The sequence below is a fragment of the Nematolebias whitei genome, chromosome 17, assembly GCF_014905685.2.
Source record: "Nematolebias whitei isolate Nwh7 chromosome 17, NemWhi1, whole genome shotgun sequence".
NCBI lineage: Eukaryota > Metazoa > Chordata > Actinopteri > Cyprinodontiformes > Rivulidae > Nematolebias > Nematolebias whitei.
The window spans coordinates 24864781-24878556 of NC_056514.1; the positions used below are offsets into that span (position 1 = coordinate 24864781).

The 13776-nt window shown below is 39.7% G+C and overlaps 2 protein-coding genes across 2 annotated transcripts in view; one reads left to right on the top strand and one right to left on the bottom strand.

Moving 5' to 3' along the window:
- The first annotated feature begins 148 nt into the window (after positions 1-148).
- On the top strand, positions 149-2931 carry si:dkey-197c15.6 (putative nuclease HARBI1). The gene is made up of 2 exons (XM_037691395.1): positions 149-951; positions 2392-2931. The coding sequence occupies exons 1-2, from the start codon at positions 252-254 to the stop codon at positions 2790-2792; spliced, it is 1101 nt and encodes a 366-aa protein (XP_037547323.1). The 5' UTR covers positions 149-251; the 3' UTR covers positions 2793-2931.
- Positions 2932-3287: 356 nt separating this feature from the next.
- The window catches only part of LOC119423462 (receptor-type tyrosine-protein phosphatase H-like), an 18988-nt gene continuing 8499 nt past the window's right edge, over positions 3288-13776 (bottom strand). Inside the window, 13 exon segments of the mRNA XM_037690857.1 lie at positions 3288-3476; positions 3966-4101; positions 7700-7860; positions 8073-8198; positions 9027-9161; positions 11153-11229; positions 11363-11453; positions 11584-11665; positions 11783-11833; positions 11930-12023; positions 12110-12367; positions 12984-13220; positions 13391-13663. Of these exon segments, the coding sequence (XP_037546785.1) occupies positions 3330-3476; positions 3966-4101; positions 7700-7860; positions 8073-8198; positions 9027-9161; positions 11153-11229; positions 11363-11453; positions 11584-11665; positions 11783-11833; positions 11930-12023; positions 12110-12367; positions 12984-13220; positions 13391-13663 (1868 nt within the window). The 3' untranslated portion in view covers positions 3288-3329.

Below are 13776 nucleotides of genomic sequence, written 5' to 3' on the forward strand. Positions count from 1 at the left end.
TATATTATTGTTTACTGGGTGGTGAAAACAAACGACTTTGACTAGTGCTCGAGTCAAACCAGCTATAAAAGGAATGACCACCAGGGGGCAGCAACGCTCAAGTTTTGCAGCGTCTTGTCAATGTCCCTGTAGAAGAAGAGTTATTGTTTGTCTGAGGGCCTGAGCTGTGTTTTACCATCTTTCTCCATGCATCACGTATTGTTGTCCCTGTTAGCAGCCGCGCACAGTATTTAGGTTGTAGTTGTGGACAGATGGCCTTTGCGGTGCCGGTGTGGCTCGCTGTCCAGGAGGAGCTCCTGTTCGGCGAGCCAGAGACAATTAATCCCGGGTCAGCTACTCCGAGTTGTTTCGATAGTTTCACCGATGAGGAGCTGTTCAAGGTATTTCACCTCTCCAGACCCTGCATCACATTCATCTCAGACGCTGTCCGGAACCGCATGAAGACGTCGGATTTTAAGAGACCCGCGCCGTCCGTGGACGCGATGGTCATGCTAGCGCTGAACTTTTACGCGCAGGGGCTCTTCACTCCCTCCGTGGCGCTGAAACTAGGGACGAACCATCGGGTCAGCCTCACCACTGTGGTGAGCACCATGTCCGGAGTCATCGCGGGGATGTCCGACGTCTTCATCTCGTTCCCCCTCACCGCGGAAGCACGAGCCAGCACCGCCTCCAAGACGGAGGAGCTGTGCGGGATCCCCGGCGTGCTGGGCGTGCTGGCGCCCGCGCACTTCAAGATCAGAGCCTCTCCTTACGACAAGAGCACGTTCAAGTCCTTCATCAACGTGCTCGGGTACACATCGGTGGTGAGCCAGCTGATCTGTGACTCTGAGGGCAACATACTGAGCGTGGAGAAGTGCTGCGTGGGCAGCACGCACGAGCAGGACATGTGGGACTCGTCGTTCAAGGGGAGGCAGGTGGAGGATGACGTGCACGGAGCGTTCCGGTTCATTGGTGAGATGCAGAGAATCATGAACACAAGCAGGGACAGACCAGGTGCTTTCTACAATGACAGAATCATGGTGGGAACAAGCCCCGCCATGTTGTCAAACAAACAAACAACAAAACAGGGAGATTCTTTAAAGAAGAAGGAAAAAAAAAAAAAACAGTTAAAGACCCAAATAGGCCTGTCACAATAAATCAATCGCAAGATACAACAATTTTCAGTCGGGTCATCTGGAAAGTTTCTTTTTTTCCTTTTTGTTTTTGGTGCTGAAACGTTTCACCTTCCATCCAGAAGGCTTCATCAGTAAAGGAAACACGTTCTGGATGGAAGGTGAAACGTTTCAGAAAAAATAAAAGAAACTGTCCAGATGACCTGACTGAAAATTGTTGGATTGTATACCTGGATTATTGAGCATGGACTTTGTTGGTTTTAATCGCACGATAAATGAAAATTATCGACCTCATTTTCATTTATCGGCTTTATCATTTCTTCATGTCTCTCTCTTTGAAGACACTGGATGACAAAAAGCTCAACTCCAGTTCTCTTCACCGCCCTTTCTCTTTTCTTTAAAATCTGTTTCAACCATCCAAAATTGTGTTTTTGGATCGTTAAAAGCAGCTAAGCTGAGAAGCTAAGCTACAAGCTAAGCTAAAAGGCCGACCTCGGGGAAAAAACCTCCGTCTTGTCGAAGCTCCAAAATTCACAGTTGAAACTCGTGCCTTCGTGTAAAAAGTTGTTTTTCTCTGCAAAAAAGAAGCTGAGAACTTGTTTATTGATTTTTTTATTAAAAGCTCTTGTGTGAAAAATCTTATGCTAAAGAGCTGAAACCACACAGAGCGTCCGCCATTTTGAGAACCAAAGAGAAGACAGCCCATGTCATGTCAAGGGGCCTCTCTCCCATTTTTCTTAACGAGACACGCTGCTCGCTCCCTCACTATCCATCCTTCGGTTCAAACAGTCTTATACCGCCAAACAGCGGTCAAAAAAAGATAATGCACGCAAAATAAATTAACCAACATTTCTTCTTAAATTTGACAATAATTACTAAATGATTATTGTCAAATTTCAAACCGTATTGTCGTTTATCACAATAATTTCTGAGACAATTAATCGCCCAGGAAAATTTGTTATAGTGACAGGCCTAGTCATAGCACACTACTTCCAATGACACGGCATGTTTTGATGTATATTTTGCATGTTTTATTTCAAAGATGCTTTTTAATGGAGTCGTATGCTTCAATGTCATGAACTTGCAAATCTGCACATTTTTCCGTTCATGATTTGCTTTAGTGCTTCATCTCCAGCAGTACACATTTAAGTTATTTTGTGTCATAATAACTCTGGATTGATTATCGTTGCAAAAAAAAAAAAAACATTGTCAGAAATGTTTTTTCAATACTTCTGTAGTGCTGAATTAATGACGGCCTTCTCTCTTGTGTCCTATAAAGGTGGGAAAGGTTACCGCCTAAGCAAACATGTCTTGACTCCCGTGCCACAGCCTGCAAACGACAGCGAGATCCGCTTTAACGAAGCCCACGCAAAGATCCATGACGTCGTGCAGACGACGCTCAGCTCCATGAAGAGGCGTTTCAAGTGTCTCTTGCAACTTGGGTTTGCGGACGACGGGTCTTTGAACAAAAAGTCCAACATTATTAAGACGTGCAGTGTGCTGCACAACATTGCCCAAAAGTTTTCCATTCCTTTTCCACCTGCAGCTGGTCAAACTGAGCCTCCATATTCAGGCAAGCAGTGCTCCTCAGTGGAGGTTGCCACCGAGGCACTAAAAGCCAGACAGGAGCTCATTGAAAAGAACTTTGGTCTTTCCAAAAGACTGGACCCACTGGACTGAAATGTTTCAAAGGAGGACGTGTAAAGAGGTTGTCGCCACGGTGATCAAACGCATGAAAGATTTGGTAATTGTTTTACGACATATGCCCGTCATGACTCAACCTGCAGCCTCAGGATTATAAAACTGTCACAAACCACCAATCCACTAAGTCCTGGGTTAACTGCTACAAAGTTAAGAGGTGAAATGGACGCCCAGCTGCTTCTGCAAAAAATACTGATTCTCTTGTTTGTTTTATTTGGAAACTTTTTTATATACAAAACAATAAAATGCATGTACAATTTTATTTAACTTCAATATTTTACAATGCTAATAAAATTTTAAACCTCTGGTTATCAGTGTTTTCTTAGAATTGTAGTAAAAATGGAACTCACTTGTCCATTTAGAATAAAACACAAAACAATTTAAAACGTCAAAAAGAACATTCATTTACAGAGAAAATGAAATATGTAAATAGATCTGAAATTCTGTATATAACTACATTTTTGACATGGGGATTGGTCATTAAGTGCAAAATGACAGTGCAGGCTTGAGACTCGTTCATGTGTGATTCATTTGGTTGTGGAACTCTCTGAGGGGAGTGGCGTTGACATATATCAAATCTGTGTTCTCGTAAAGGTTTTCTTCCTGCTTCTCGTTCTGCTGCAGGCTGTCCATGATGCATTGGTGGAGGAAAACATACTGGGACTGAGAAGACATTTAGAAAAAGGAAGGAAAAAAAAAAAAGAGTTCCTCATCATTCACAACTTCAACAAATATACATTATATTAATGTGCCGTTTCAGACACAAGCTGACACTTCCTTGTTCTTAAAAAAACAGAAATGACTTGGGTTTCGGAATGTCGTTGACCAAGTCTTGATGTTTGCTCTTTTAGGCCAGAATGTAAACATTTGCACACAAAGGCTTGTAATACGACCAGAACTTGGGTTTTCAGAAGACGTACGTCCTCAATGCTGCAAACGTTGTAGTTTAGTTGCACTTTAGTACAGCTGAAGATTTCAAATACCTCAGCATGATAAATGATTTGTAAGATTTCAGAACAATGAATCCATAAATAAACAGCATTGTTAAATGTTCCAGGAAACTGACTCAAAGTTTAAACTTGTGTGAATGTGGTAATAAACGATTTGTTACAATGTTAAAGATCATCCTAAAACAATTTATTACAGTTTTACCTCAGTCTGCACCATGTGGGATCGATGCTCTCTCATCCGGTGGACAAAAGCGTTGATGTTGACAGATTTGTCTCTCTCCAGCTGCTGCAGCAGCACATCCAGGGCGATGATGGTGCCTGTCCTCCCCACTCCAGCACTGGGAAAGAGTGAAAATGCACCATTAAGGTCATCGTTGCTTGGTAAAATTAACACGTTTGGATATTTATTTCTATCCCTATATGTACGTTCCACCAGGCAGAATTACAGGGTACACAAATTTATTTAAATTTAATTTTATGGTAGCATGGTGGTGGCTCAGTGGTTAGTACTGTTGCCTCACAGCAAGAAGGTCCTGGGTTCAAGCCCCGGTTGGATCTGGGGTCTTTCTGTGTGGAGTTTGCATGTTCTTCTCGTGCATGCGTGGGTTTTCTCCAGGTACTCCGGTTTCCTCCCACAGACCAAAAACATGCATGTTAGGCTGTTTCAGGCCCAGGTCTCCCTTGCAAGAGATCTGTGATCTCAATGGGATTTGCCTGGTTAAATAAAGGTTACAGTTTTTCTCAATGGTTTCCACACATTTTCTGAAAGCATGCCTCATACTCTCAGAACTCTACACACTATCGTCAAGAACACACACACAATGAGCAAAACCCCACAATTATCCTTCAAAATGAAACTTTACATTCAAAATAATGTTATCTCTTCTCAAAATGGTATTTTGTTCTCAGATGACACAAACCAGTATATGAACAGACATTTATAAGAACCAGCTGAACACTGATGTACTCAGTGTAAAACACTTCTATCCAATCATAATGACAGGCCCTTTTTTGTTCAGTGTTACACTTAGTACAGATAGTACATACATCAGTGTTAAAAAATATTTTAGAATATTATTTTTACACTCAGAACACACAAACGGTAACATACATATTTTATGTTTCCCACAAAAACAATCCAATGTAGTGTACGTCCCAACCAACACAAAGTTGCACATACAGTGGTATACATATAAAACAACAGAAGAATTTACCATATACAGTTACAGTAAAAAATAAAATATAAAATCTATGCTGCATCCTGTCTTCTGTTTTGAACTCCACATCACAAGCAATGTTTTCCCTGGCCAAGCACCGGGGGAAATATCACCTAGCATGGCGAATCCAGCCATGAAAAGCATCAGCTGCTATACTGTATGTCCACATGTGTTTTCCACAGCTTGGAGAAGGGGTATACGAGTTTGTGAAATTAGGTTATACACTTTCCATCTCCAGGCAGAAAAAAAATCCTCTATAGGACTGATGAATGGAGAATATGGAGGGAGCTAAACATGAAAATCATGGGTGGGCAGTGAACCAGTTACGAACCAGAGCAACTCGGTGGAAACTTACTTTGTCCCAAAAGACAATGTACCTGAGCTGCTCTGGGCCATGATCTGATCTGGTGGAATGAGTGTGTTGTGTAGGGTGTCCTTTCACAAATACTTGAAACATAGTTCATTTTTTACCATCCTACAGAACAGTCCACAGGCAATACTGTACTACTGTACTCATTGAGCACTGTATTGATATGCAGTACTGCAGTTTTCCAGTGAGAGTAGATTTTGGAAAATCTGGATGATGGATTCTACAGTGTACCTGCTAAAATTTGGCTGCACTCTTTGCCCAGCCTCCCTCATTGTTAGACCATGGTTGAGCACTTGGTCAACCAAAGTGGCTTGGATGTCCTCAGAAATTACGGTCCTGAGCATTCCTTGTCCTCCTCCTTTTACTCCCAATCCTCTGGCTCTGCCTCTGTTTCCAACGTTGGCATCCATTGCTCCAGAGCAGAAGACCTCAACTGTTGCGCTTTTGTGCTAAAGCTCTGATTACTAAATGTAAAACTGTGTGAACTGTGTTTGCCCATGTGATGAGTCAGTGTGCACAGTAGGGCAATTGATTTTAGAATTTTGAACAACAGTGTGTTCCTTGAGAAAACAAAAGATGTTATTCGTGAAAATTGTGCCAAATGCAGCAAAACTGTGTGTAGTGTTTTGAAAAAAGTGTCTTAGAATTGCATTTTGAGTGTAAAGCAGGAATTGTGCTTGTAGTTTAACAGAATTGGTTCAGGGAGTTGGTGCATGAGTTACATGTTGTGGTCATTTTGTCTCAAGTACCAGAATTTGTGTGTAAACAATTCATAAAAACTGTAATAAATAACAAAAATCATTACAGATTTTCATATTTTATCAGGCAAAATCAATTAAAGGATGGTGTTGTCTCTGTTTATGCTGGAACACTTTGGTTCCAGATTTTTCCGTTTCATTTCTCTCAGCTGCTTCTGAATTTCACTGTTACCCTATTAAAAGAGTAGGACTACAATTATGGAAAAATAAAGTCCACCCTTTTATAATTATATGAATTTATGTGTCAGAATGTAAAGAAAAGTTCATTACCAGGTTTTACATGTATTCAAGTTGAACGTCCCGTGAAGAAATATACAGTATAACAGATCCTAATGTATCATTACTTCTGAAATAAAAATGAAGCCAAACTAACAGAGCAGTGTAGAAAATACTACGTCCAACTTTGTTGCTTTTATAGAATTTAAGAAAGAAAGTAGCAGCCAGGTGCTGCTGATCAAATGGATTTGATTAATTGATCATCACCAATAACCACCTCTAAAAAAATAGAAATTATTCACAGGTGAAAATCTTTTAAGACAGTTGCCAATCTTCCCAGACGTGTATGACGAGCAAATTCACTTCAAGGTCAGAATGTACATCTCCGACGCTACAGGCCTCAGTTAGCTCAAGCTCAAGAAAATACCTAAACAAGTGTGACCTTTTGGAAGAGTCGCAGGAGAAAATCCATTTTCTCCAAAAAGAATGTGGCTGCACGACTTGGGTTTACAAAGTACGAACAAAGAACACGAGTCGGTCCCAGCAGGGCCACAAAGAGACAAACATGTTCCCATTCAAACCTTAATTTAGTTACTAATTAACTTAGAATGCATGTTTTTGGTCTGTAAGTGCACAGGGAGAATAAGCAAACCACACTGAAATGCTGGGAGGCAAGCCTTTTGCTGTGAGAAGAAAGCTCTAACCACTTCACCACTATGCCACCCTAGCACCTCATACCAACTGTTGGGTAAGGGATAGTCTGGTCTTGTTTTTCAGTCACAAGACCTGCACCTAGAAGTCCTTCATTCAACCATGAACTCCTCTGTAGACCAAATAATTGTGAAGTCAAATGTGAAGCCACCTGTCTGACAGCTGAAGCCAGGACCAAATCAGAACTATAATCCCAAACACAGAAGCAAAACTACAACAGAGTGGGGAAAAAGTAAAGTGTTGCAATGGTCCGGTCAAAGTTCACACCTAAATCTGATGGATATGCTGTAGTGGGACCTGAAGGGTCCAACATATGTCTGCAAACCTCAATGTGCTGAAGCAATGTTAAAAAGAAGAGTGGGCCAAAATTCCTCCACAACCATGTTAGAGACTGACGAAGTCACGCAGGAAACGATAACGGAGAGCTATTGCTGCAAGACGTGCTTGTACAAGCTGCTGAATCATGAGGTGGACATAGTTTTTCAGTTTCTCCATGTGATTTAAAAAATGACACTGTTCAGTCTGTTGAGTGTTTTCTACACTTGATCCAATAAATATCCAAATGTGGCTTTTTTTTTGTTTGTTTAGCTCATATTTTCATAGAAAACCCACTGCTTCTTTGCAAATACTCCACCCATGATGAGAGTGGGGCTTTTCTCTGTACCTGCAGTGAACCACCGTTGGAGCGTTAGAGCCTTCACTCTCTATGTGCCGTCTCACGAGACCTCTGAACTTGATCAGGACTTCAGTGCCCTGAGGGACTCCATGGTCAGGCCAGGCAGTGAAGTGAAAATGTTTCACTGTGCGTTCCTCGGAGTTGTTTCTCTGCACAAAAACAGGGTTTCATGCAGGAAATCAGTTACTAAACGTCCGGACTCCTGATGCAGCAGATCAAAAATTATACCAAGTAACTAATATTCATTTAGAGGAGCATAATAAGCAACTATAAACATTTAATATCATTCCGTAAACCCTACTGCACAGTTCATGAATATGTGTTCAAACTATTTCTTTTTGAATATTTAGGCATTATATACATTTTTCACTCCAAACTGCCTCAGTGTCCAGTTGGACTCCTTTTGTTCAGATTTCAAAGTGACCAACAGTTCTCCATAAAGACTCGACCTCTTCAGCTCTTCAGGCCAGTAACATTCACACTTGATCTAAGAGAAAACAAAATATCAACAAACACATTACAGTTATTATTTTCCTGCATTTTTTTTCTTATCAAAGAAAGCTATTGTGTGTTTCTGGCTCAGATGATATGGTAGCTCTAAGGTATAAATGAACAACATTTGAAAAAACAGAATTACATTAAGCCAAAGAGGAAGTGGCCATGGGCAGCACGGTGGCTCAACTGGAAGAGCCGCTGCCTCTCAGCAAGCAGGTCCCTGGTTCAAATCCCAGTCCGAGTGCCTTTCTGGGTGGAGTTTGCATGTTCTCTCCGTGCATGCGTGGGTTTTCTCCGGGTACTCCGGTTTCCTCCCACAGACCAAAAACATGCATGTTAGTCTGATTGGTAACTCTAAATTGTCCCTAGGTGTGAGTGAGAATGGTTGTTTGTCTTGTTTGTCTCTATGTGTCCCTGTGATGGACTGGAGACCTGTCCAGGGTGTCCCCCGCCCCTCGCACAGTGATTGCTGGACATGGGCACCGGCGACCCCCGTGACCCAAAATGGAAAAAGCGGGTAAAGATAATGGATAGATGGATGGAATCACATTAGAAAAAAATGAAAATTATATAATTTTTGAATGATTCCGTTTTTTCTAATGTAATTCAGTTTTTGTCAAATGTAATTCAGTTTTTTCAAATGTAATTCTGTTTTTTCAAATGTTGTTCATTTACACCTCAGGGCCACCGTAAGATAAACTATCTGACAATACATTACAAGATAAGTCAGACGACTGACAATGTGTTGCTGCATTTCAGATTGATACTTCACTTAAAACATAATAAATACAATAACTTTGATATTTTTGTGAAAACTTACTCGTCCTGCTTCAGTGCAGTTGGTTACCATGACAACAGCGTTAACTCTTTGCTCCCAAATCATTGTCCAGAAATCTTTGACTGTTGAGGGCAGAGGTCCCTGAGAGGCAATATACTCTCTGTTCCTGTTGTAGCCCTAAGAAGAAGTTCACATAGATGATTTATAAATAACTTCACAGCTTGAGACTGAAATAAAAACTCTTAGATCAGCATTGATTGCTGGTTTTGAAATCAGTGTGAACATACAAGTACTTTAATCGTTTAAATTAAACTATTACACTTAACAGTGAACATTTCAGGATTATCAGTGTTGTTCTTTTATATTTAGGCACTTGAGTAAACAATATTTCTTTAATATTAATAGTTTTTTGAGGGTGGTACAGTTCTTGCAGTGTGTAAATAAATAAAAGTGCATAAGCATCATCATTGTCAGGATAAAGTCCAAGGCACACCTGCAGGTGTGATCAGGTCACCGGTTGAATCTACTATACATAATAAACAAAGTAACAACATATTATTTGGATCTAATTTAAAAAAGAGATTTCATAATTATTCTTTTGACACAAAGTGGAATCTTTTCTACACAGGACTGCAAAGAGATGACGGGAACCATGAGTAGACAGCAGAGGAGATGGGGAACATGACCATTTAGACAAATAACGAGGAAGTTCTTTTTAAAACCGTCACAGCTAACTTGGTTTTTTACAGTTCAAAGTCTTTGCAGCATCAACATTAGACGTTCTTCACAATGGAAAAGTTAGTACTGATTTTATTTTGGGCTTGTTAAGCTTTCATTCTCATAAACTCGTTTTGGTTTTGAGACCAGTGTAAACTGTACAAATAGAAAGTACAGATTGTTCAGTAAAACAGTTTTTTTGAATCAACAGAGTTGGCAGGAGAGATCATCTCTCTCCAGTTTTAGCTTCTCTTCATCAGCTCCCTGTCAAATTCAGAAATTAATTCAAAATCTTACTTCTAACCTACAAAGCCCTCAACAACCTAGCTCCATCTTATATTACAAATCTTATTGTTCCATATTTTCCTAACAGACCACTTGACCACCAGACTGTAGGTTTACTTGTGTTTCCTAGAGTTTCCAAAAGCAGAATGGGAGGCAGATCGTTCAGTTACCAGGCTCCTCTCTTGTGGAACCAACTTCCAGTTTCTGTCCATGAGGCTGACACATTGTCCAGTTTTAAGACTAAGCTCAAGTCTTTCCTTTTTGATAAATCCTTTAGTTAGGACTGGTTTGAGTTTCCTGGCCTATCCCTTAGTTATGCTGTTATAGGCTTAGAGTACTGGAGGACAAACTGACTCATTTCATCAAATGAATATATTGTATTTGTAATTATGTCTATTTTAAAGGTTTTTTGTTTGTTTGTTTTTTTCTTGTTATTGTCTTTCCTCCTAATGAGGGACCTGCTCGCCTCCATTCTGGACCTGCCATTGTGTATCTGTTCCTCCTTCCTGTCCTCTCAAACTCAGCCGGTCGAAGCAGATGGCCGCTTGTTCTGAGCCTGGTTCTGCTGGAGGTTTCCTGTTGGGAGAGAGTTTTTCCTTTCCACTGTTGCCTTTGTGCTTGCTCAGGATGGAAGACTGCAATGGAATGAAGACTCAACACAATCTGCTGGCTTCCTTCCTTCATTAAATAGATAACTTTACTAAGTGGAATTTATAATGTATGTGAATGTTTCTGTTCAGTGTCCTGAGATAACTTCTGTTGTGACTTGGTGCTATATAAATAAACTGAATTGAATAGAGTATTTTAAAAATAAAATGACAGCTCCCTCCAACAGATTAATGAATGATTTAAAGTTAGTCAGACACTGATGCAGAAGAGCAGTAAAACGCCTGCCTTGTTGTCATGTGTGCTCGACTCTGGTACAATATAGTGTTTTTAAAGGAAATATTGTTGAAGCCTTTGACCGAGGAGTTATTGGAATGGATTTGATCTGTCGTCATTCTTAGGCTGCCGGCTTTAGTTTAAACAAGACTATAAACTGTAAAACCATCAAGTTAGTGTATTAAATACTCACACAACTGAGCTTTACTAATAAAGTCCTCCCTCATTCTCATCCCCACAGAAATTGTGAAAATTATTCACTCTGGTTACAAATAAATACTTACTGGCATGTAACTGGCATTTATGTAGTCCAAGATGTCGTTGGGACTTGATGTGTTCAGTTTCACTCGACTCCAGTCATCTAAAATAAAACCAAATGAAGCTGCAAGTTGCTTTTACTGCACTGTACGTTGATAGAGATTAAATGATTCTAAACCACACACAATCAGCACAGCTCAGGAGAACACACACTAACAGCATGAGGACAGACTCACAGGGCAGGATGTTGGTGAATCGATTCTTCACTTTGTTTTCTGGAAGAGTCGCTGCCTTGCGTGTCTGATCTGTGCCGACAGGAGACAGATCCTACGTGCAAGTCCAATAACAATGCAGCATGAAATTAAACAAGAATAGAAATTCAAGGTTTAAACCACAAAAAAAAAGTAAAGTTCCTTAGAGAAAAAGACATGGAAGAAAAAATATATTTTAATTGCACCTCATATTCCTGACTGAAGCCTCTGTTTTCATCCGAACTCAGCTGATGGAAGTGGTCTTGAAACTTAGCTACAGGAATAGCCCTGGAAGAAAGCAGCAAAAATACAATGTTTTAACAATTTACAGACTAAAAAAAATATATAAGAGCATTAATCAATGCATTAAACCCAGAGTGTGATTTGACTGACAAGATTACTCACTTCCGCTTTTTTCCAGCTTTTTTGGATCCAGCAACGGACGATTTCTTTCTGCTTATGGACATAAATCACAGCATCACTGTTTAAACGGCTAGCAGGTTAAATTTCTAAGATCAAAGTTCGTAGTTTTGTCACTGAGGCGAAGCCCACCTGATAATATCTGGTCTTTTGAAGAAAATGAAAACAGCCACACAAACAAGGAGAACAAAAATCAGAATCCCCATCACGAACCCTGCAATGACTCCTGCAGGGACAGAAGTAGTGATAAAATCATTCAGGGCAAGAAGTGTTGAAGCGCAAAACCAGACGTGTCTTTCACTTTTCATTCACCTTTGTTGTCAGTATCACAAAAGAAAACAGACGGATCAGAACTTCGGTCACCAGACAGCGAAACTAAAGACACTTTGTATGTTTTGGCAGGTTGAAGTCCATTTATGACGACCTGGTTCAGTGTTCCATCCAACAGGTGAGACTGGTCGGTCATGTTAACTCTGACATTCGTCCACACACCATCTGGCTTATTCCAGGTTATAAGAGCAGAATAACCTGAAGCCCAGTTTCTACAGTGACCACTTAACCAAGGAGGGGCTGTGTGATTTAAACAAACAAAACAGATTGAATCACATGTGATCATGAACAAAACAACAAAATCAAAAATTAATTTAAACATCAGTGCTTCTGTTTGAAGAGACTTCAGAACAATTAATTCAGTTATTTTGTGGGGTTAATATCTTTTAATAGCTATAATCTCATTGATTACAAAAACGAATGAATCTCCTGATGTTCATTTGACTATTTGTAGGAACGTTTAATGTTAAAGTCAATGCTGTGTACAAAAATCATTTTTCATGAAAGAAAATTTGACACTTCCTTTGTTTTCGATTATGAGATTTTTGACAGATCTTGATTCTGGGCAATGTAGTCAAAATCACTGCAATTTGTTTCAGTTTTACTTTAAGGAATCAATCAATATGTTGCTTATTTTGGATCTAGTTATTTTTTAATTCAACTTATTGAGGTAATGACACATTGTGACACAAGAAACGGCAATAATGGCATTAATTCACAGTTTATCTCCTGACAGTACAGCTTAATGCACAAACTGTTTACTTCATAATGTACAAAATGAAAAAAACGTTTTTTAAAGTGATATAATGTCTGTGAAAAAAACAATCAATACATTACAAGCAAGAATAGTACTTACAAATGGTCACTTTGGGATTTTTTACACACTGTTGAAGATGTTTGGAATTCATTTTATACTTGAGAATAATCTCATAAGTTGCACCAGGATAGAGGTCAGTGAACAGCACGTTTCTGCCTGCAGGACTGGTGTGATTTTTAGATTTATTAGTGGCAGATGCATCTGAGAACAGGCCTTCAACTGTTCCCTGGATCGATGTGTTCGTAACGTGCCACATTACGCGCTCACAGTCTATTTCTGAAATAAAGATGAAATTTATACCAGACAAAATTCTTTACGTATTACATTTAGCACATCTTTTAATAATAACATTAGCTTAAATAAAAAAAGGCAGTTTGGCTTTTCGATTAACTTTTTATAATAAAACCTTTTGGGGAGTTTATCAAAGTATAAACGTTTATACATACTAGTTATAATGAAACCATTATAAGCAGCGCTGTTGAGGTCAGAGAACTGTGTGATGACGCTGAATGAATACAGAGTTCCAGGCTGCAGGTTCGACACCGAGTACGACACAGAATTTAATGACATATTCTCTTCAATTGACACATCAGTGCCGTTAGTTTCAAGGATGTATTTCCAGTCGGCTCTTGGATTCTCCCACGTTAGATTTGCACTCTTCAGAGAGCGTCCTGAAACATCGACTGAGGACACCTTTGGAGGAACTGAACAAAAGAAAACTAAACTTAGAGGAGCATCAATTGCACTTTTTTTTTTTTTTTCAAAAGCAGGGGAAAATATTATACTAAATGTGTTACAGTTACAGAGTTCGACTTTTTATATTTAACTAATT